General features: G+C 37.5%; 1 protein-coding gene across 1 annotated transcript in view; it reads right to left on the bottom strand.

The window, feature by feature from the left end:
- The window catches only part of USH2A (Usher syndrome 2A (autosomal recessive, mild)), a 1,370,557-nt gene that overhangs the window by 284,826 nt on the left and 1,060,688 nt on the right, over positions 1 to 25,043 (bottom strand). Inside the window, 2 exon segments of the mRNA XM_006834191.1 lie at positions 4,322 to 4,543; positions 19,052 to 19,220. Coding sequence (XP_006834254.1) covers positions 4,322 to 4,543; positions 19,052 to 19,220 — 391 coding nt within the window.

Genomic DNA, 25,043 nt, shown 5'->3' with positions numbered 1-25,043 from the left:
TTTGAGATTCATTTAGAATAACAGTTAGTGTTACCTGAAGTAACATCACCATTTACTAGCTATGTGATTTGGGAACAGTTATATAACTTCTGTTACATAAGTAAAACAGAAAACAATAATAGTGTCTATCTCATAGGGTGTGTGAGGATTAAACATGTTAATAAATACCAAGCATACAGAACTTAGTTTGGCAAAGACTGAACATGGAATATTGTCTATGTAGTGTAGGTTTCAGGAAACTTGACTTAACAGTTTTGTGATTTATTTTTTTTGGGGGGGAGTGTTGTTTAAAGGAGAAAGACAAGCCTTTCTCAGATTGAGAGGATTGAAACTTAATTGTGAATAACTTAATCTGACATTCTGAGTTATTTAACTGTTCTCACAAAACTGACAATCTTGTATTTTAATTTAGAAACAAGATTCAGGCACACCAAGTATTGATTATTCGGATGGTTGATTTTGTTATTGAAATATTTTTCTAAGTGATTTTCACCAGAGTTTACATAGAAAAGTATGTGTTAGAATATACAAGCACATTGTTATTTATCAATGTACTATGATACTCAATTTCAGCAATCATTATGTGTATTATAAATAATTCGTTCTTAGGTTTTGGGAAGAGAAGACATTATGGAAAGATGGTAGCGAATTCATAAATCATTTTCAGCAAAGTATTACAGTGTCTTGAAGATTGGAACTGGGGCATCAACATTACTAATTGCAGGGATAGATTTACTATGAAACTAATGAAACTTTAACTTCAGAGCTCTTTGCTTGCATGTAACCTTTCAAGAGCACATGCAGTCTTATTATTTCAAATAAAATTTTCAAAGTATAATATTTACCTACAATTTGTTAAGATGCTGTGGCCTGCCCCTTTAATTTGTCCTCTGTCCTACTTTCCCTCCTTTTGATTGGGGTTGGAGTGGTCATGGACTTTTTTAGGATTAAAGGGGAAACGTTTAATTTGGGTTAAGTATATATGTATGTATGTATGTATATATATATATATATATATATATATATATATATATATATATATAATCACTTCCTTAAAAATTCTGTTAAACCTTGAATATGTTTTTGTTTTTTTCAAATTACCATTTGGAAGGATGAAGAAATTAAAAAAATAAATAAAGACTCCTAATTGTATATGGACTCCTGGTGTGGTGCTGTAGGATCAGCACTGGATTGCCAACTGTAATTCCTTCTCAAGCATTTCCAAGGCCCGCCCTCCTTCCAGAATAGAGTCCAGGTCTACCTCTAGGTCATTTGTCTCAGACATTTTATCTTGTTTCTGGACATGTGCTGATATGGTCATCTGCTTTTGCTTCTTGGACATGTTTAATGTTTATCTGTGGCCTTAATACTTAACTGAGTATGTGTTTTGGTCTTTTTTATGCTTTCTGATTGCTTCCAGGTAGATGTGATCAGTATGTGGGCTTCCCTTTTCACTCTTCTTATTGCTTAACTCAGAGTAACTTTCACAGGTGTTGTCTGCCTCCCTGGTATATGGCCGCTGGTATTGGTTCTTGCCTGGGTTTGGGTGTTTTATAGAGCATGATTGTAGTTTGGCTATATGGCAGCAGTTGCTGACTCTTCTTGTGTAAAATATATAGAGAAAGAGTCCTCCAAAGGTAGAAGGGGAACATATAACAGCAAAACAGCACCAGCAGAAAAATAAAAAAAAACAAGAGACAAAAACACACCAAAAAACAGCAACAAAAACTAGACTGAATACTGCAGTCTATAGTCACAGAAAAGGGAGAGGACGGAGAGAAGAGGGAAAAAAAAAAGCAGCCTAATACAAATATGACTTTAATGTCCTAATATGAGTATGACTTTCTTCAGCTTCTTGTTTTCAAAGCTGCCTGAGAGATTTCAAGATGCCAGTGTTTGTTGTTATGCTATACCTCAGGCTTTAATTTAATTTTTGGCCTGTTTTGTTTTTAAACTCTTTCCCTCTCTACAGCTCTGTCCTGCCCTTGCCCGTATTAAAAAACAAAACAAAAACCAACCAAACAAAAAACGTTTAGGGTCTGCTCTTGGGCTGAGTATCTGTGTGCATGCGTGACAGAACCCACCAGTGGTGAGGGGAGGTGTTCACTAGCTCAGGCTCCCCCTCTAGTCACCAAAATGGATGTGGGCAAAGAGTGGGCACGCCAATGACCAGATACCAAAGAAAAAAAATAAAATAAAATCAGAACAAAGCAAAAATGACAAAGTGTATTGTTCACCTTTGCTCTGTGGTTTCCGTGGTGTTTTTCTGTGGTGTTTCTGTTCCCTCACTTGGTCTTGCAATTTGGTCTCACCCAAGATGTCAGCTCCAGGCCTCCAAGCCCAGCCCGGCAGATTCAAAAGTACGCAATTTTTTACTTCATCTACAAGTTCCACAATTTATAAGCCTTCAAACTTTTAAAATATTCCTATCTATGTGGTTCCGAGTTTTGGAGCTCTGCCCTGTATCTGCTTTGCCTGGTATTCTGTGGTATTACTGACAGCAAACTTCACTGCACCTCCACCCTAGCCACCATCAAGATTGTGAACTATAAGAAGTTGACCGTTTACATGCTCCTTGGAAACCCTGTACAGGGTCACTATGAATCAGAACTGATTTGATGGCACTTACCAACAAGAACAACTTGTATATAGGAGTCCTAGTGTGGCGCTGTAGGTTAATGGGCTGCACTGCAATGTTGGTTTGAATTGCAAGGACAGCAGATCAAGCTCACCAGTCACTCCTAGGAAACCTGATACACGATTCCTATGGGTCAGAACCGACTTGACAGCATTTGGCAACAACAACAATTTTATATGTATAAAAATGGAAGGTTTAAATGAAGAGAAAGACCAGATAGAAAAATCAATGCAATATATAGCAAAAGCTATAAAATTGAACACTGAAATCAATTAAAACTATTCTGATTTCAAAAAGCAAATTGAAACAAAATGAATTTCAGATAAAATTAAAATACGTGAACTATTAAAAAATGATGAGTATAGAATTCAAACAATGTATAAGCAATTTGATTGTTTGATAATACAAGTTGTGAAGAAGAGTAACTCACAAGTACATTGGGAAAATATTTTTCTGCTGATTTCACATAAAATACTGACATCTGTGGTTAATAAAAAACTTAAATTCTGTTATACATAAAGGTTATTCAAGAAAACTTGCTACTTATGCTGTCATTTCAAGAAGACAAGTTACTGAAATGTACTGAAATCTTAAATAAATTTGATAGAGATTTCTCTGAATTTGACAATAATTCTAAATATTGTTATAAGAATATGATACGAGGAAATCAAGTGTATAAGATAAAAATGCGAAATGACTGAAACACTGTAGAAGTATGTTGGGAATTACATAATACAAATATGATACCTTTTATGTTAGTGAGATTATCTGCTTTTAGAATTTTGCAGTTTTTACATTTTCCCATTCTAAATAAACATTCCTTTGTATATTTTGCTTTGTTTCCATAATTAGTATTCTTTTCTTAAGAAGTAGCTGAAAATTATATAAACATTTTACTTCATAAACTCTCAATCGGACTATGTATATGATCTCAGGCAAGCTTCTAATCTCTGTGCTCAGTTTCCTAATTCATAAAAAAGTATATAATAATAGAATCTATCTTGTGAGATTATTGTAAAGATTAATTGAAACAATATTTATGAAGAATTTGACACTGTGTCAATTAGAGGTAGTAAGTGGTCAATCAATAATAAGTAATATTACTCTTAGTTGTGGTACAAATAGTTTGCATCAACCACTAACCTATATATATGTAGTTGGAACCCAATCAGCCTGTGGGAGAAAGGCGAAAGCCCTATGGAGCAACTCTACTTATAATATTTATGGTCACTCACCGTGAGTCAGAATTGACCCAAAGGCAGTGGGTTTTCTTGTTGTGGTTGTTTGTTTTCATTTTTAAGTTTCATATCAGAATAGGCAAATAAAAGTATATTGGCACTGTACCATACATTTTTCTGCTGTTAAAATTTGCTAAGAAATATAATCTTGATCAAGAACCACTGCATCGGTGTGGGTGTGTGTTTCATGGACATATATTTTCCAAGTTCCTCTTGGGATTTCATTTTAATTTTGATCTATATGTGTTTATGAAATGCATAAAGTACACATCAAAAATGTGAGATGAAATTTGCATTTGTTATATAATGCATACCCAACTGTTACACTGAACTTAATTAAAGTGGGCTTAATATTTGCTTTACATAAAGGGCTAATATCTCCCTCTCTGCTGCTCTCTGCTCTTCCTTTCCTTCACTTACTTAAAGGCTGACAAGAACTCCTTACCTGGAAGGCGCAAGTACACCACACCTTCGTCCTCTCCGCTGCAGCACTCTAATACTCTGCTCACAATCTGTCCACCACAACACTGCTGCCCATGGCAATTGTGGAGCCTCCCAGCACAGCAAATCTAGTGTCCTGAGGTGGAGTAGGGTATTCTGCCACAGCAGGAGTCGCCAGGGCCAACAGAAACCCGATTGTGCTGTTCATCTGGACAGCATACTTCACCTGCCAATTTAGGACAATAGCAATGACTGCACAGGTTTAAAAATCAGCTGTGACTCACAACCAAATCTTATCATAATCTTCCTACAGACCCCAACTGACTAGAAAAACTACTGAAGACAATATTGTTATTTTGAAATTACCAAATCTCAATACAATTTCATTTAGGTTTTTTTTTTTTTTTTTTGTGTGTGTGTATACATATTTGTGTTAAAGTTACATAAATGTGTGAGCATGTACATACCAATTTAGAGTTAAGACATTCAGAAATGTATACGTAGAGACTATGTCACATATTGCTGTTTTTGCTTAGTAAAGATTTCTATAGCAATACTTTTTGACTTAGCTATGTGTGTATATGTGTGTGTATGTTTAAGTGTAATAAAAATAAGGTAACTACAATGTTTATATAATAAATATGGAAATTATTGTATTGGTGAATGCTTTGGTGTGTCATCACAGTATTTAAAAAAAAAAAATAGGATAAATACTCATAGGTATCCTTGAGGTCTTTTCTGTCCAAATTCATTGGTCAAAAATCTAGTTCTATAAACTGGGAAAACATCTGGGCCTGATTTCGGATGACATTTACATGTTCGTTACCATAAGTATCAGTATTACTAGAATTAGGAGTTGATTTCAACTCATAGCAACCCTATAGAGTAGATAGAATAGGCTAGTTTATAGGCTGTGGTATTTATTGAAACACATCACCATGCCCTTCCTTCCATGGAGCCACTGGCTGGATTTGATCTGCCTGCCTTTCAGTTAGCAGACAAGTGCCTCAGTCACTATGACACGATGCCACCTTATCACATATGCTGTTGCTGTTATGTGCTGTCTAGTTGGTTCTGACCCATAGCGCCCCTGTATATGGTTTCCAAGGTGGAACTGGTGAACTTTGTGAGAAACATTGTGGATATCAACAAACACTCAAATAAACCCATCTGTAGTCATTTTAGTGAGAGTGAGGTTTTCATTATTTGATTTTACAAAATCAGGCATCCAAAACATAGACAAGGGCAGATGGGCTACATGGCCAGCCTACAAATAGTTTCATTCCCCTGTCTTGAAAAAGCCCCTCCTCCCATTCCCCTTTAACTGGGTATTACAAGGTCACAATCTCTTCCCAAGGTCACCTATTAGTCCTTACTGGGAGCATTCCCATTTAAAGTTAGTTTCTCCCTTTTCCCCATCAACTTCTCCTATTTCCTTGATGAGTGTATTCGTATTTTAAAGTTCCTAGCCAGTCAAACTAGTTCCTCCCCTTCATTGAGATTCTTTGTTATGCTAGCCTGCTACCCTCAAGACTCCCTAGTCCTGAAGATGGACCAGCCAACAACTTGAACCACAAACCTTGCAAATCAAGATGATTTTGCAGTCCAGTGCATTAACTCATAGTGTCACACCAGGACTCCTATCACAAATATGTCACCTTTAATAGTGGTCAGGAAGGTATTTCAATCCCCTGAAAGCCAGAAGAGAGTGTAGCAGGAAGTCTGTTCACTAAACTACAAGACCTTGCTAAGAACTTTGAAGATACTTTTGAACAGGGACAAAACAAAACACAACAAAAACAATAGACAACAAAAGAATCTACTTAGATTAAGTAACTAGATAAACCCAAGAACAAGACCACCTCCATGCAAAGGCATCTGTTGGTTTTGTAAGGAAAAGAGTCACTGAAAGAACACTTGGTCTGCCTTAATAGTTATTGTTGCTAAGTGCCACTGAGTCAGTTCTGACTCATAGCAACCTATGGAACAGCTGGTGGGTTTGAACCACTGACCTTGTGGTTAACAATCCAGTGGTGTGACGCTGTGGGTTAATGCGCCAGGCTGCAATGCCATTTGAACTGCAAGGTTGACAGTTCAAGCTCACCAGCTGCTCCTTGGAAACTCTATACGGGGTCGCTATGGGTTGGAACCGAATCAACAGCACTCAACAATAACAATAATTAGAACGGAAAAGAACGAACTGTGACAGAACGTCCTCTCTGTGAAACTAGCTATAATGTCTGTTCACAACTGTACTTAACACAAAGTTGAAGAGGGAGAAATTCCATGCAATGGTATAAACCGAAGGTTTCATATCTAACAGATGTTTGTGCTACACTCTCTACCATAAACCCATCCACCTTTCTAGCATTCCTTCATAGGTATAACCAAAAATGCCTCAATGATACAAATTTCAAGTATTTCTCAGGAACCTTGTCTTTTTCTTTGTTTTCTCTCAAATCAGCACACCATTCTGTCTAGTAAATCTACTATTATAAACATTTTGGGATGAGATATACTTTGTAAATGGCTACTACTATTAAATGTGGGCTTAAGAACCTCTTTCTGAAATTTCCAGAAGAATCTCAAATCTATACTACGATGATGGCACGGATTGATTACTATTCACCTGATGTCTCTGTGACCACCTCAGACCTCAAATCTGTCTTTGAGAGTCTCGGCCTAAGAATGTACAGATGTGGGATTCAGAGAATAGACTGAGCATTTAGAGGTCTGTATCTAGATATTCCCATCTTTGAATCTACTCCATGGCACATGACCATCACCACCACCAACTGAATGCTCCCTTCTTTAGGGAATGGCAATGGTGGTCGCTGTGTGCCACTAAGGGTATACATTTTTATGGGAGCAGAAAGCCTATTTCTCTCTTGTTGAGCGATTGGTAGATTCCAACTTTCAGTTAGCAGTTGGGCTCCTAATCCGCTATACTACCAGCTCTCCTATTTTTAAAGATTAGTCATCTTTTTTGTACGTTTTATTGCCCCCAAAAGAAGACTGTTAAATAACTGCAGTGCACTGTATCCACACAGCTCAGAAAGGATTTGCTGTTCCCTGTAATATCCTACTAGTTTCATGAAAAAGATGAATGAGCTTGGAATTTGCTTTGTACAAGATTTAAGAGTCACTGACAAGATTGTCCTCCCTCAATTCTCTATTGTTCCCAACTCTCATACCATTCTATTTCTAATAGCTGAGTCAGATACATAATTAAGAGTAGTAGATCTATCTGCTCAGCAGTTTTTGTATGTCTTTTCATTCAGGGTGCACAATATCTTTTGCTTTTACTTTGGGCTGTTATATCCCAGAGTTGAGAGAAGTTCCCTCTAATTTCTCACAATGACTTTGCCATAAATGTAACATGGTAAGCAAACAATGATCTCCCAAAGATGTTTATGTGCTAATCCTTGGAATTTATGATTATGCTACATTGAATTAAGGTAGCTGATAGAATTGGGTTGAAAACACAGTGTGAGAAAGGCTCAGCTAGCTACTGTTGGTTTTACAATGGAATGGGGGCCTCACGTGAATGAATGCAGGTAAACTCGAGAAGCTGGTAAAGACAAAGAGATTTCTTCCTAGATCCTCCAGAAGACAATGCAGCCTTGCTGACACCTTGATTTCAGTCTATTTAGAGTTTTGACTGTGAGAACTAAGATTTAAAAATAACATGTGCTACTCTGGTAGCGTAGTGATTATGAATTGGGCTGCAAACCACAAGGTCAGCAGTTCGAAACTACCAGCTGTTCCGCGGGAGAAAGATGAGGCGTTATGCTTCTATAAAGATTTACAGCCTTGGAAACCCTGATAGGGTCGCTATGAGTCGGAACCGACTCCACGGCACATAACAACAACAACATACACAAAATGGAATACTATGCAACATTGAAGCATAATGAGGAATCTGAAAAATCACCTCATAATATGGATGAACCTGGAAGACATTATGCTGAGTGAAATTTGTTGTTTTTAAGTGCTGTTCAGTTGGTTTGAACTCATTGCAACCCTGTTTTGGATTTCCAAGGAGCAGCTCATGGGTTTGAACCACCAACCTTATAGTTAGCAGTTTAATAACTATCCCAGAGCACCACCAGGACTCCTGAGTGAAATTAGTCAATCACAAAAGGGCAGCTATTGTTTGGGACCACTGTTGTAAAAAGTCAAGAAAAGATTTTCATGCTAAAAGAATCATTCTATGATGGCTAACAGAGGTTTGAGGGAAGGGAGACTTATTCACCGGTTAGAGGCTAGACTCTCGGTGTGGTGCTGTGGATTAATGCAATGGACTGGACGGTCTGTTTGAAACGCAAGGTTTGGTGGTTCATTCTCACCAGCCTCTCTTCAGAAACCCTATACAGGGTTACTATGAGTTGGAATCGACTCAATGGCACTTAACAACAAACAAAAGAGTATAGACACGTGTTCACATGAGTAATGGGGAAGGCATTTTCAAAATAAATAAAAATTATATATATCCTAGTTTCCTGAAAAGTATAAAAACAAAAAACTTTATATATATTTATACACACATATAAAAATCCTTTGTTCTTCTTGTATATAACTAGAAGGAACTGTGTATTTTAATATACGGTTTTTTAAGTCACTAAGTTTGTGGTCATTTGTTGTAGCCACAAAAGAAAACGAAGACACTTGGTGGTGGTGGTGGTGGTGTGCCAATGAGTCAGTTCTGTCTCATAGTGACCCTACATAGGGTTTCTGAGGCTGTAAATCTTTATGAGAACAGAAAGGCTCATCTTTCTCTGTGTAAGACATTTACAGACACGTGATTTCCACTTAGAGACTGTACTTTTATATAAAATGTTGCTTCCCAGATGTTGTTGTTGTTGTTGTTAAGTGCCGTCGAGTCGGTTTCGACCCATAGCGACCCTGAATAGGGTTTCCGAGGCTGTAAATCTTTACGGGAGCAGATCGCCTCATCTTTCTCCCGCGGAGCAGCTGGTAGTTTCGAACTGCTGACCTTCCGGTTCGCTTCCCAGATACAGTCCTCAAAAATTGAATCCTACATTTGTTGTTGATGTTGCTAAGTGCTATGACTCAGTTCCAACTCATAATGACTCTGTATAGTTTCTGATGAGTGCCTGGTGGATCTGAACCACCAACGTTGTGGTTAGTGCTTATCCTACAGTGCTACACCAAGATACAGGAGACAAAATGTCTCCCCACATCAATTGTATCAGAGGCAAGTGCATTTTCTAGGTCCTAGATCCTAGGCTATGATGTAACATAAACAGAAAATCTTCTCTCTCCTCAAATGTTGGAAGCTGTGACTTTTTCGGGTCAATTACCAAATGTCAACTTTCAAAGTTTTTTGTTTTCATAGGATGTAGTAGACATTGGATTCCTAACTTTCTTAACAGGCTTCCCTTTTATATACTCTGATGAGTAGACACACCTGAACCCTGGCTATGACTAGATTTATTAAAGTTTGTATCCTACCCCTTATAGAGCTCCCAGGAACCCCTTTGCCTGTATTGTTCTCCTAAAATTTACATTCTTAAAAACATTTCTATTTGTACATAGAGGATTATGCAAACTTTGGGGGTTCTAACTCAACAGTTCAATGGATATCAGAGACATTTTTCACCACTTATGTTTCTTAGCTGAGTAACTTAATGAAGGTAAAAGAAGTAATGTATGAAAGAAAAAGGCTATGAAGCCAGGCAATCTGACTGAAGGCTATGACTTTATTCACTAATTGGTGTTGTTGTTAAGTGCAGTCAAGTCAGTACGGGTTCATAGAGACCCTGTTTGTACAGGGTTTACAAGGAGTGGCTTGTGGGTCTTAACAGCTGACCTTGATGTTTAAACCAATTTTACAGCCCAGTGCTTATCCTATAGCGCCATAGCAGGGCAGCATCAAAGCCCCAAAATACTATACAGAACACTTTGTTTCATTCGAAATGTAATCATAAAAATAATATGTGAACTAAAGAGTCTAGCCTCTGACAAGCACATTGCCTCTTTCTCTTTTTTTTTTTTTTTTACGTAGGCGTTATCATAATAATTGTGATGGGTATCTGCTTGCTTTCTGTTTCACCAGAAAAATACAAGATGTTACAACATGAGACGTAAGTCAGTGTGTTAGTATATATTATGCTATTTCTGTGAGCTCAGTCCATGATTTAATTATGAAAATTCCAATCTTGACTGGCTGAGTGATTTGTCTATGTTCATACATCTCACTTTTCCATTTAGAAAATGGAAACAGAACTCTAACGCATAATCTTGTCTTAATTTTAATTTTAACATATCTTTCAATAAAATTGGAACTTCTTAAAATTCATACAGTTCTATGGATCTTAACACATGAATACAATCAGGATACAAAATAGTTTCATCACCTCTCAAAACTCCATCATGCTATTCATTTATAGTTCCCCTTCCTCTTGCCATAGCCTGGGCAGCCATTGATCTATTTTCTATCACTTTAGGCTTTCTTATTGAGACTGTCATTCGAATAGAATCTCAACAGTGTGTAACATTTTGGGACTGGCTTTTGTCACGTAGCATAAGAACCTTTTGGCCTGTATCAACAGATTGTTCCTTTTCATTGTTCTTGCTGTTAAGTGCTGTTGAGTCGGTTCAGACTCATAGTGACCCTGTATAGGGTTTCCAGGGAGCGGCTGGTAACATTGAACCGCTGACTTTGTGGTTCAAACTGAACTTGCAGTTCAGCGCATTACACTAGAGTGCCACACTAGGCTATTACTGAGTAATATTCCTTTGTATGGCTGACGGCAGTTTATCCATTTACCCACCTAATGATATTTGGGTTGTTTCCAGCTTTGGGCATTTAAGAAAGAGCTGCTATAAACATTTATAAGTGTAAACACAACTTTTCATTTCTGTAGGGTAAATACTCAGCAGAAACACTCAACGTTCTTCTAAGATGTGGATTCCTAAAATTGGAATTTCAGGAGACAATTTCAGAGGACAATTGGCTTGGAAAGGATTCTACAATGGGGTGTTTATATATAGAAGACAACTTAGTGAATTTTTCAGTATTCTGGTACCAGAAGTCAAAGAAAGAGGAATGAGTTTAGTGTAAGTAGCAAATTGTTGTTGTTGTTGTTAAGTGCCGTCGAGTCGGTTCCGACCCATAGTGACCCTGTACAGGGTTTCCCTATGGGAAAAAGGATCTTCCACTGTAGTGTATACGGTAGTTGTCATATTTCTTAACTCTTTAGTGTCACAGAATACAGAGTTCCTTGTAGGCAAAGTATCCTTTAACATTGTGTGCCATATTTACATCAGGAAGCGTCCAATGACTAACCACCACTCAGGACCGGAATAGTCTGCAGGTGGAGTAGCAATTGATGTGCTTGACTGCTAACCAAAAGACTGACAGTTGGGGGTTCACCCAGAGGTGCCTGGGAATAAAGGTCTGTCTGGTGATGTACTTGTGAAAAATCAGCTTTTGAAAATCCTATGGAGGCAGTCCTCCTCTGACACACATGGGACCGCCATGGGTGGGTGTGGACTCAATAGAAACCGATGGGAGTGGTGGTAGAACAAGGTAAACAGTGCTGGGGAAAGGCAGCGACAGAATAAAAAAGACTTTTTTTGAGTATAATGGCGCTTTAATGTTGTTTTAAGTGTCAAGTCAGTTCCAACTTCTAGAGTGAGACCCTGTATAGAGTGTTTCTGAGACTTCAGCGATCTTTGCGGGAGCAGAAATTCTCATAATTTGTATTCAAGTTACTGATAGAAAAAAAAGAGCTTCTTAAAAGGAGATGTAGATTATATCAATGAGAAATAAAGCTGATTTTTACCTTTAACCAAAAACAAAACCAAACTCAATGTCATGGAGTAGATTTAGAGTCATATTGTTGTTGTTGTTGTTAGGTGCCATAGAGTCTGTGCCAACTCATAGTGACCCTATGCACAATAGAACAAAACACTGTCCGGTCCTGGGCCAACATCACAATCATTGCTATGCCGTCACGGTGTCAATCCATTTTGTTGGGCCGTCTTCCTCTTTTTCTCCAACCTTCTACACTTTACCAAACATGATAACCTTTTCCAGAGACTGGGCCCTCCTGACAACATGCCCAAAGTATGAGAGACAAAGTTTGGCCATCCTGTGTTCCATGGAGCACTTTGGCTGTACTTCTTCCAACACAGCTCTGTTAGTTCCTTTGGCAATTCAATTTGGTATTTGTAATATTCTCCTCCAACACCATAACTCAGATGAATCAATTTTTCTATGGTCTTCCCTATTCACTGTTCAACTTTTGCATGCATATGAGGTTACTGAAAATACCATGGCTTGGGTCAGGCACACCTTATTCCTCAAACTGACATCTTTGCTTTTAAATACATTAAAGAGGTCTTGTGCAGCACATTTGCCAATGCACTATATCGTTTAATTTCTTGACTGCTGCTTCCATGAGTGTTGATGGTTGATCAGAGCAAAATGAAGTGTTTGACAACTTCATTTTTTTCTCCATTTATATGGATAATGTTTATTGATCGAGTGGTGAGGATTTTTGTTTTCTTTATGTTGAGACGCAACCCATGATCTTCATCAGTAAGTATTTTAAGTCCTCTTCACTTTCAGTAAGCAAGGTTGTATCATCTGCATCTCTCAGGTTATTAATGAGTCTTCCTCCTATCCTGATGTCATGTTTTTCTTCATATAACCCAGCTTTTCAGATTATCTGTTCAGCATACAGATTGAATTAAGTATGGTGATAGACTACAACCCTGTCACACACCTTTCTTAACTTTAAACCATTCAGTGTTCCCTCGTCCTGTTTGAACAACTGTCTCTTGGCCTATATACAGGTTCTTCATGAGCAAAATTAAGAGTTCCGAATACTCATACTTCACAGTGTTGTCCATAGCTTGTCATGATCCACACAATTGCAAACCTTTGCATAGTCAATAAAGTACATGTAAACATCTTTCTGGTATTCTCTGCTTTCAGCCAAGATCCAGCTGACATCAGTAATGATATCCTTCATTCCACGGCTACCTTATAAGACAACATAGAACTACCTCATAGGGTGTTCAAGGCTATACTCTTTAGGAAAGCTGAAGGTCACACATCGCTATTCCTAAGAGGGGCTGGTGGACTCAAACCACTGACCTTTCGGTTGGCTTCTAATACTGCTCTACTGTGCCAACAGGGTTTCTTTTTCCTCCACTGGGTAAAAAAAAAAAAAGAACTGCCATTAGACATAAGATACAAGGATCAGTCACCCTCTCATTAACCTCTTAAAATGAATCTATTTCAGGCCAGGCTTGAAAATGTTTTCTCTCTAAAAGCTACAGTTAATTGTTATTCTTATCAAAGAATGACCCACATTAACATTTAGCTTGGGGTCATTAGCATATTTATAAGAAAGGGGGTGTGTGATGAGCATTCTGCTCTACAGGCTCTTTTTTCATAGACTGCAACAGAGGGAAGGACCCAGGGAAAAAATTAAGTAAATATAATTAACCAATTGTTTCCGACTCACCCATAAACATCAAAACGCCTATGCTCATCTCAGCCTTGATCTCAGGCAGACTACTGATTGAATTTTAATTGCATTCTGATACAGGATGGTTTGGGATTCATCAGGCTTTCTTTTTTGACATAAACAATGCGCCAGACTGCAAAGCCGTTCGAACTGCAAGGTCGGCAGTTCAAACTTACCAGCTGCTCCTTGGAAACCCTATACAGGGTCGGTATGGGTCAGAATCGACTCAACAACACTCAACAACAACAACAAACTAGTTAACAATGTCCAGTAGCTGAGGAGAGAGGTCACCACGTAAGCTCTTCATTTAGGTACACTGAGATTAATGATTGGAGAAAAACACTCTGAGTATTCCATGAGATTGGAGTTCTCTCATCTGGATACCGTAGTTGTTGTTTTTAAGTGCTGTCGAGTCAGTTCTGACTCATAGCAACCCCTTATAGGGTTTCTGAGGAGCAGCTGGTAAGTTTGAACCGCTGACCTTATGGTTCAAACCGACCTTGCCGTCCAGCGAGTTAACCAACAGTGCCACACCAGGACTCCATGATAAGCATACCAATATTGTAAAAAATGAATGTCTTGAAAGGAATTCGAATGTGGAGCTAGTTCCACAGGATGGTAGAATTTAAAATACTCCAGGGTTGAGTGAGCATGTGCCAACATATGGACCATGCATGTTTATAAATTCTTGTTTTAAAAAGTTTATATAATATCAACAATTCACATTTGTATTTCTATTTGCATTGTATTTCACATTTGTAATAAATCTATTTGTATTGTATTGTATTTCTATGATTTATTTCTTTGTTCTTGTTATAGCTCATGGATGCTTTTGTTAATATTAGGAAAAAATGTAAAATTTTAATTTGAAATAGAATGATTTTTTTCTCCTAAGTTCATCATTAAACTTAGTTCAACAGTGAGCAAAAAGACAAGAAAATCTTCTAAGAGTTAAAAGCAGTAATATCGTTGCAGTTGTTAAGTGCCATCGAGTCGGTTCTGACCCATAGCAACCTTGTACAGGGTTTCCAAGGAGCAGCTGAGCTTGAACCACTGACCTTGCAGTTCAAATGACTTTGCAGTCTGGCGCATTACCCCACAGCACCACACCAGGACTCCAAAACAGCAGTAAGAGGTGCAACCAAATTTTTTTTCAAAAATTTTAAGAGCTAGAACTTTTTTTCCAGAGTTTGAACAGTTAACTGCATATCATCAATTATCAAAAATGTGATTCAGAAGTGGAAACACTAATATTTAGTTTTAAACTAGTTTTGCGTTGGGGGTTAATGTGATAGACAGAAAAGTCAGTTTGAACTGAAAGGTCAGTGGTTCAAGCTCACCAGGCTGTCCTTGGAAACCCTATACAGGGTCACTATGCGTCAGAACTGACTCTTTTGTAACAACAAACTTAGGAAAGAGCTTTCTAATGTCTATTGGTGTGGAGAAGGCTAAGAATGCATTAACAGGAAATTCCCATCTTCCCTTCAAATTATAATTTTTAAAGCAACTTTTTCCAGGAAAGGAAAAATATGAGATATAGGTGAAGAATCCCCAATTATAATTTATTTAAAGCATTTTAGTGTTTGAAAAGTTGTTATAGGACGACATTAGCATTTTTTCTACAATAGCTGTATTTCCTTAGTTTATTTTCTTATTTGAAAAATCTTTTATTAGGAGTTCAATTACATTTTTTTTTTTTTTTTGCTTGAGACCTAGAAATAACAGCACTGCTATTAAAACAGAGTTTTCTATTAATTGTAAGGGAATATTATGAAGAGTAAGAGTGGAAGTTTTCTCTTTGAATAAAGTTCAGAATACTTAACTACTGCCATGCCCATTTTTGTTCCAGAGTTTTGCAAAATAGACAAGGGGTAAGACATGTTTTTCAACTTACATGCCTTGCATGATAGATTTATATGTTGTTGTTGTTAAGTGCCGTCGAGTCAGTTCCGACCCATAGCGACCCTGTAACAGGGTTTCCGAAGGTGTAAATCTTTATGGGAGTAGAAAGCCTCATCTTTCTCCCGCGGAACGGCTGGTAGTTTCGAACCACTGACCTTAAGGTTCGCAGCCCGATATACTAAGCAATTAATGCCTGAATTTACTAGATGTTTGACACAGATTTCAAATTAAATAAGATATCTCAAAAAATTCAGATTTCCTAATGGTGCTGTGGGATACTGTACTGAACTGTAAGGTTGGTTTGAACCACAAGGTTGGTGTATCAAACTCACCAGGGACTCCTTGGAAACCCTATATAAAATAACTCTGAGTTGGAATTGACTTGATAGCACTTAGCAACAACAAAGCCTTATCTTTCTTCTCTACTTCTCATTTTTTTTGTATGTTAAAGAAGACATTAATATGAAATTTAGATGGTAGACAAAAAAATGCAGTAACAATGACACTTCTGGGAATAAAAAAGTCTATGAAAGTTGACTGGTGGTGGTGGTTGTGTGCTGTGGAGTTGGTTCTGACTCACCGTGACCCTGTACATGGTTTCTGAGGCTGTCAGTCTTTACAGGAGCAGAAAGCCGCATCTTTCTCTCTCACAACAGCTAGTAGCTTCAAAGAATTGACTTTGAGGTTAGCAACCTGACCTGTAACCGCTACACTACCAGAGCTCCTTAGAAAACTTGAATAGTCATTTAAAAAGACTAAAAAAGGTTAACATGTTTTGGTTATACAAATGGCAGTAGTTGTTCATGTTATTGTTCAGGGCCGTTGAGTCGGTTCGGACTCATAGCAACCCTGTGTAGGGTTTCCAAGGAGTGACTGATGTATTTGAACCAACAACTGTGGGGTTCAAACCCATCTTACTTGCGGTCCAGTGCATTATCCCACAGTGTCACACCGGGGCTCCAGATGGCAGTAGAGCACTCACACATTCCTTCAGTGGTGCAAATGGCTTGAGTCTTCCTTTATGTACCTTGCCTGGAAATCTACTTCCCAAAGTCAGCAACTGAAAACCCTATACAGCACAATTCTAATTTGACACACATGGGGCCTCCATAAGTTGGACTCAACTGATAGCAACTAATACTGATCATTATTGTTGTTAGGAGCCATTGAGTTGGTTATCATTCATAGTGACAACAAAACAAAACACAGACTGGTCCTAAGCCACCCTCACAATTGTTGTGATAGTTGAGTTCATTGTTGCAGCCACTGTGTCAATCCATCTCATTGGGGGTCTTCCTATTTTTCACTGACCCTCCACTTGACCAAGCATATTGTCCTTCTCCAGAGAGTGATCCCTCCTGAAAACATGCCCAAAGTACGCGAGAAGCCTTGCCATCCTTGCTTCTAAGGAACGTTCTTGACACTTCTTCTAAGACAGATTTGTTTGTTTCCTGGCAGTCCATGATACTCTAAGAGTGCTCAAAAGAGCATTGATTTTGTATAGATACACTTAGATTAATGCTTCAACTCTTCCACATATATGAATTTGTTATGGTTCTCTCTGAATCTGTTTTCTTATTCATAACCTAGAATTACAATACCAATCTCTGAGAATGATGAATATATGAGATATAATATGTAAAGAACATTTTCTGGTGCCACAGTGGCTAAGAAAAGGTTGGTGACTGGAATCCCTCAGTCACTTGGGGGACAAAGATGTGGCAGGCTGCTTTTGTAAAGATTTACAGCCTTGTAAACACTCTGAGACAGTTTACTCTGTCCTTGCTTGTTGTTGCTAAGTACCATCTAGTTAGTTGTGACTCATAATGACACTGCAGAGCACTTCCAAAGGGGAGCTGGTTGGTTTGAACCGCTGACCTTGTGGTTGAGACAGTCCAATGCTTATCCTACAGTGCCACACCGGGACTTAGGGTAATCATAAATTGGAATCTACTCGATGATAAAAGGTTTAGTTTTGGGTTTTTAATATGTAGTCTTAATTTAGAACCGCTCAGTGACTTTGATGATGCTTTGTGATCATTACTATCAATATGCATTTGTTATCACAATTCTCAAATACATTAAGAGAACATGGCTTTTTGTACCAGAAAGTGGGAGAAAGAAGGCAAGTTCAGTTGCCCTACGACACAAAGCGAGAGGGTAAAATTCTGTATCTTTCTTTTGGCTGCACTCTTTCTTCTCCTGCTCAGCCTAGTGTAATTAGAGGCTACGAAGAGTAATCTAGAATTCTCAGAAAAAAAGAAACTTGTGTTTATAATCCATCCCAAAATAATGCCTGCTTGGTTCAGAATAGAAATAGAGGACATGGAGAAGAGCTTCATAGAGTGGGATATTAAGAACTGTATTGATTTGATGGTGAAAATATATCGCCTTTTGAATAAAAGAAAGTCACAAAATAAAAAGAATTAGACCCGGGTGGTGCTATAGGATAAGTACTGGACTGCTACTCACAAGTTCATCAGTTCAAACCCACCAGCCATTCCATTGGAAGGAAGAGGGAGGTTGCTGTGCCCATAGATATTTACAGCCTGGGAAACACTAGACACGGTTGCCATGAGTAGGAATTGACTTCACAGCAGTGGGTGGGTATCTGGCTATCCAAGGAGCCCTGGCTGGTGGCACAGTGGGTTAAGCTCTGGGTTGTTAACCACAAAGTTCAAGATTCAAACCCTCAAACCCACCAGTCCCTTTGCATGGGAGAAAGATGAGGCTGTCTGCTGCCATAAAAATGTACAGTCTAGGAAACCCTAGGAAACAGTTCTACAGTGTCTTATAATCATTGGCTCTTGAGTCAAAATCAGGTCAACAGCTTATTTTCTTATGTAGCAGATCTATAAGACACTTGTGTTCCCCATTCATTTGCATGTAGTTTTCACACCAACCAAACTCATAGGGTTCCTACAGGGCAGAGTACAACTGAACCATGATGTTTCCAAGGTTGTAAATACAAATAAGGACCTTTCAGTTAGCTGTCAAGCACTTACCCACTGTGCCACCAGGGTGACTGGTCCTTAGCATTCCTTAAATGTCACCAAAGCAGAGACATGAACATGATATTTACACAGGCCATGGGGATGTGGTAGGAGTTCAAGTTTTGGTGGGAGATGCATGAAACAGTTCAGTGACATGAACCACTCCCCTTCTTTTTCAGGTTCCCATGATCTCTGGACTGCTAATCCTAAAGATGGTGTTTCAAGTCCACCAGTTGTTCTTTGGAAACCCTATACAGGGTCGCTATGAGTCGGAGCCAACTTGATGTCTCTAACAACAACATAATTATCAAGATCACCTGGAAAAATCCTCACCTGGTAGAATTCTAGCGTAATACCCAGAGTAGCACTGATGACCTGGTTGTACTTCCTGTATTCTGCCACCACAACAAATTCCCATTGATTTCAGAGCAAATGGGAAATATTTCTCTTCACAAAAGCTGTATCCAGGCTGGGGGTTGTAGAGAATTCCACTGCAACAAATCTGAAAGTTGAACATCGGTTTTTAAAGAATCACCAGCTTAATTAAGAGTACTTGGCTTCCTTAACACATGTGACATAATTAGATTTCCATAAGGCCTTTATCTGAGACCACATGTACCATGTTACTAAAAAATTCAAAGTTTAAAAATATTTTCCCAGCATCATTAGAATTCTATAAATGACATTTGATATCATGCAACTTGTTTCAGTCTTCAACAATGCTTTATACTCTATTATAATACTCTATAAATATGAATTATTTTTTGTATGTCTGTGCTTCCAGTGTATGGAAGATTTAGAATTGTAAATGAATACTTTCCTTCATATACAAGTTTTTATGTCAGTGATTATTTAATTTGAAAACACCACATAGGTGGAACCCTGTTTCTCAGTGATCCTCCTTCTTCTTTTTAATAAATTGTATTTTCCTTGTAATTTATATGATCTCTTATTTATGAACCCAATCTTCAGACAATGCAATCTCTACAGAGTCTAGCTTATATATCCAGAGCATAGGCCACTGCATTAAAAAAAAAAAAAAAAAAAGAAATTTATATGGAAATTAATTTTGAAAAGCTCTTGTAACTCTGTGTTTTCTCCAGGAACTGTGGAAGAAATTATGTGCTTGAACAATCAAATAATTATTTGCATGTTCACTTTAGGTTTGAGAGACTGACACTCTCTATATTTGACAAATCAAACACTGAACAGTTGCTGAAATTTAGTCTTAGAACCTATGCTTGGCATAAGTTACATGAATTAGAAAGATGTTTTCTGTGGCAGGCAAAAATCAACCACTGTTTAAGAGGTGCTCTCCTTTTTCTTGTAGCTCACTGCTACCTCCAGTTGCATCAACATTTGAACGAAACTCAACATAGTAACAGCAGAATGTGAAATCTCTTTCTGAGTTTTCAGTAAGAAAACTAGTTTAGTCTTTCATTTGTTTTCAATTGTTTAAAAAGCAAAGAATTTAAGGTCTTAAATTCAAAGTCTCCTAACAACAACAACAACAACAACAACAATAAGTAGCCCTACTAAACCTATGGTAAGAATGCATTACCTTTACTGTGTTTTGTTATTAGCTTCAAAGATTCAAAATTAGTTTGATTCCAAACATAAATTGTGTAACTGCTCTTCATATCATAATCTGGGTGAAGAGTGAAATTTTAAAATGTTAAGTCAGTTGTTGAGCATTAAGCAAAAAAATGCGTCTGAGATCTTCTCTACGTGGTCATCTGGGATCCAAGAGTGCAAGTCGTTTTGCTTTTGTGATAAAACAACAAGTATCTCCCTCTTGTTTTATGACACTAGCCCAAAGTTCTGTCATTTGTCATATGACTTTAAAGTAATGAAAGAAGTCCCATTCCCACAGACTGTGTTTCTGAATATGGTTTCTGGGTGGCACAAGTAGTTAACATGTTAGAATACTAAATTAAAGGTTGGTAATTCTAGTTCACTCAGAGGTGCTTCACAAGAAAGACTTGGTCATTTACTTCTGAAATATCAATTGCTGACAACTCAACAGAGCACAGTTCTATTCTTACATATGTGGATTATCATGGTTTGGAAATGACTTGATGACAACTGGTTTGGCCTTTTGGCTTTGGGGTTTCTGAACACGTAATATACTTGCTCTTTTCCTTCAGCAAGTTTATCCAGGACTTGGCTCTTGTCATTCTCTTTTGAATATTTTTCTAGATTTATCTCACAAATATTTATTTAGTGATGGGCCATTAGAATTGCTCAGTTGTATTGTTTCATTATTAATGTCACTTTCAGGGAGCTTCAGCCACTTGAATCATGGGCACCCGCTCTTGTAGATGAGTGATCGGCTTCAAAGGGGATATTTTTAAGCAAATATTTCTCTTGGGAATTCTGTACATGAATATTGTTGTTGTTGTTGTTAGGTTCCATTGAGTCGGTACCAACTCATAGTGACATAGAGACCCTATGCACAACAGAAAGAAACACTGCCTGGTCCTGGGCCAATCTCATAATTGTCGCCTTGCTTGAGCCCACTGATGCTAAATAAATAGTATTTATTAATCTTCTAATTTGCTTTTTAAGTTAGTTATCTCAGATAATTTCAATAATATAAAATTTCAATAACTCCAGTTGGTAACTGTGGAGCTAGTTTTCAAAAAGGCATTCTTTTGGTACCTACATATTTACCACTGAAAAATCATAAATAATAGAAGAAAAGAAATAAAACAAACAAAAATATTTGAGCTAATGTTTTTCATTGATTTAAAAAATGAATTTATTAGTAGACTGACCCTCTAGCCCCATTTTCAGCCAAGCAGTAGATAGGTATATAGTGGGGACAACAACACTAATAAGGTATGCTCACCATAGAATGGTCAACCATTCAAGATCAAAAGGGCAAAATTTACCTAAGGACAGTTCCGAAGGGCTGGGAAGGTGAATGGAATGGAAATAAGAACCACGGGGAGAAAGTGGGATGTTTTTATACAGAATGGACTGCAATCAGGAAAGTGTAAGAACAGTTGAGTGTAAAACTCATGATCTGCTTTGTTAACCTTTAGTCAAATCATAATAAAAAGTTAAAAATACAAAAAAGTTCATGGAAGGATTCTGATAAAAAGGGTACAAACAGAAATGATTTTCAAGTACTCGTGAATTTCAGACTTCCTGGAATCATAAAGGTTGGGTGAATCCTTAAAACTATTGCCCTGAGATAATATTTAAACTATAAATAAAAAATACTCCCTGAAGTCTTCTTATAACCAAGCAGTAGTTTAAGTTAACTAGAAAAAATGCGTATCTAAAGCACGGGTGGGGAACCTTTTTTCTTCCAAAACTTATAACATCATTCATGGGCCATACAAAATTATCAACTTAAAAATTATCTTGCTATATTTAGTCAAACACTTAATTAACTCACCCTGATGTGATGGCTGGTGTGGTGCTATGAATCAGCACTGAACTGTGAACCAAAAGGTGTACAGTTCAAACCTACCATGCTGCTCCTTGGAAACCTATACAAGGTCTCACTATGAATCAGAACTGACTTGATGCCAGTTAACAACAACAATGTGATCGCTTGAACTGTGATTGTCTTGGCAGCGCCAGACTAAATGATTTCATTGGCTTTATATGGCCCTCAGTGTCCTGGTGTGGCACTGTACAGTAAGTACTGGACTGAAAGGTTTGTTTGAATCACAGGTTGGCAGTTCAAACTTACCAGCAACTCCTTGCAGAATCGACTCGACGGCATTTAATACCAATACAGCCCTTAGGCCGGGTGCTCCCTAACCCTGGTCTAGAGCATCATGCTCTTTTATGAATTATCTATAAGGGATCAAATTGACAACAGCAACTCAAAAGATTAGATAAGAACATTAGGGGCCAATGAATTTATTTTAGGAGGGGAGGAACAGCGGTTCGAAACTACCAGTCTCTCCGCGGGAGAAAGATGAGGCTTTCTACTCCCGTAAAGATTTACACCCTCGGAAACCCTGTACAGGGTCGCTATGGGTCGGACCCGACTCGATGGCACTTAACAACAACAACAACAGGAACAAGTAAAAAAGGAGGATGAGAATGGCTACACAATTTGAAGAATGTAATCAATGGCACTAAATGATACATGTAGAAACTGTTGAATTGGTGTACATCTCTGGTAGTGTAGTGGTTACGAGTCAGGCTGCCATCCCTATGGTCAGCAGTTCAAAACTACAAGCAATTCCATGGGAGAAAGATGAGGTGTTCTGCTCCTGTAAAGATTTACAGCCTAGGAAACACTGTGCAGGGTCACTATGAGTCGGAACCGGCTCCACGGTACTTAACAACAACAACAACATTCTCAACAATAACAAAATAAGAAAATTATATTAAAAAGTAGTCACATAACATTGTATCTTTCAAGAATATGTTTTGAAGTATGGAAGCGTAAATCAAATGCTGATTCTACTTCATGTCACTCAAGAGTTTCCAACACGTAGTTAAGAAAAAAGTGACCTCATTAACACCTCCCCTCCAAAAAATCAAAGTTTATATCCAACACAACCTGTCAAATCAAAGTGAAAAGAAAGATAAATGTATTTTTATAAATATTTTAGCCGCAACATTTTAGACTACTATAATCTATTTATACTGTGATTATTTGTTTTCTTCAATCTGTGGCAAGTAAATTTTCATTAAATTTGACATTTGAAGAGTATTTAACTTTTGATGTTTTAGAATAAACTTTAACCAACACATTAACTTTTCTAGTTTTACTCTAATTTGTTCTACTTTCACCAATGAAGTTTGGAATTCAAAATGTTATCTCCTGCTTTATAGAATCCAAAACAACTATGTCAGTTTTGGGATACAATTATTTTTTCTCGGCATTAGGGAAACATATTGTCTCCCTTACTGGAAAAACTTTAAATCTTACATTCATATGTATAAATAATCATGCCCTTCCTTTTGACTCCTCACTGGATAAAACATATTAAAATACTAGAACATAAACACAAAAACAAAAACGATAAGACTTAATGTTATATTTTACCTAATACTTTCCCAAGTTATATATCTTCTCCTGGAGAACATTTTAATGCTCAAATTTATTGCAGCATTTTTTTTCCTCTCAGAAATATAAATTTACTTTTATTTGATTAAAAAAAGTCTTTTTTATCCGTATTTATTTAATTGTCTAAAATGATGGGAAACTTGGGCAAAATTTCAGTTTGGAAGGTAGGTGTAATATAAACATATAGATATACACCTAGTATATATGTACATGTACTACAGATATTAAAATGAGTCAAAAATTATCCACACTCTGATTATATTAAAACACCCATCCATGTCCATAGCTGATGACAACACTAAGCGTGCACGTGAAATGATTCTGTCAAATAGATGAGTGACAGCAGATTATGTGGCAAATAATTTGCAAATCAGCCATGATTCTACCTATGAAATAATCCATGACAGACTTGGGTTTTGAAAAGTTTGTGTAACATGAATACCAAAACAACTCATGGAAGAGAAGAAACAAAAACATTTGGACATCTGCAAACAAAATTTGGACTGGCACTGGAAGGAAGGTAAAAGTTTCTTTTAAAAAAATCATTACCAGTGATGAGACATGGATTCATCACTACAAATCTGAGAGTAAATGGCATATGGTATGGAAACATTGTCAATTGCTGACCAAGAAAAAGTCCAAAAGTCAATCATTATCTGGAAAATTGATGCTTACAGTCTTCTGGAATTCTTAAGGATCAGTATTAGACACTATCAGGAAAAAGGTTCAACAACCAACAGTGCTCATTACAATGAGATGCTCCCTGACTGAAGAGCTAAAGCCTAAACTTTGGATTAAATGCAGAGGACTACTATCTAAGGAAGGGCCTTGTGATTTTGATGACACTGCTGACACTGCAAAAACTTCCTTTTCAGATGTTAAATCATCCTCCCTGTAGTCCTGATCTTGCTCCATTGGACTTTCACCTGTGTGGTTCCATGAATGCAGCCCTTCAAGGACAAAGACTCACCTTTGATGAAGAAGTGAAGACAGTGGTGCATTCATGGCTCTCAGCTCACCCTAAAACATTTTTTAATAAGGGTATACAAAAGCTTGTTGACAGATGGACAAGGTGTATCGAAAAGCAAGGAGATTATGTCAAAAATGATGTATTTGTCTTTTTTAAAAAGTTGATTAACATGGGTGAGGTCACAACGGAACCAGAGGAAATCAAAAGGATAATAACAGAATACTATGAAGAGTTATACTTCAACAAATTTGAAAATTTAAAAGAGATGGATACATTTTTGGATAAACACGACCTACCTAAACTTACATATATAG

Source organism: Chrysochloris asiatica, unplaced genomic scaffold (genome assembly GCF_000296735.1).
Source record: "Chrysochloris asiatica unplaced genomic scaffold, ChrAsi1.0 scaffold00009, whole genome shotgun sequence".
NCBI lineage: Eukaryota > Metazoa > Chordata > Mammalia > Afrosoricida > Chrysochloridae > Chrysochloris > Chrysochloris asiatica.
The sequence above is the reverse complement of the archived record's forward strand: the minus strand, read 5'-3'. Positions and strand labels throughout refer to the sequence as shown.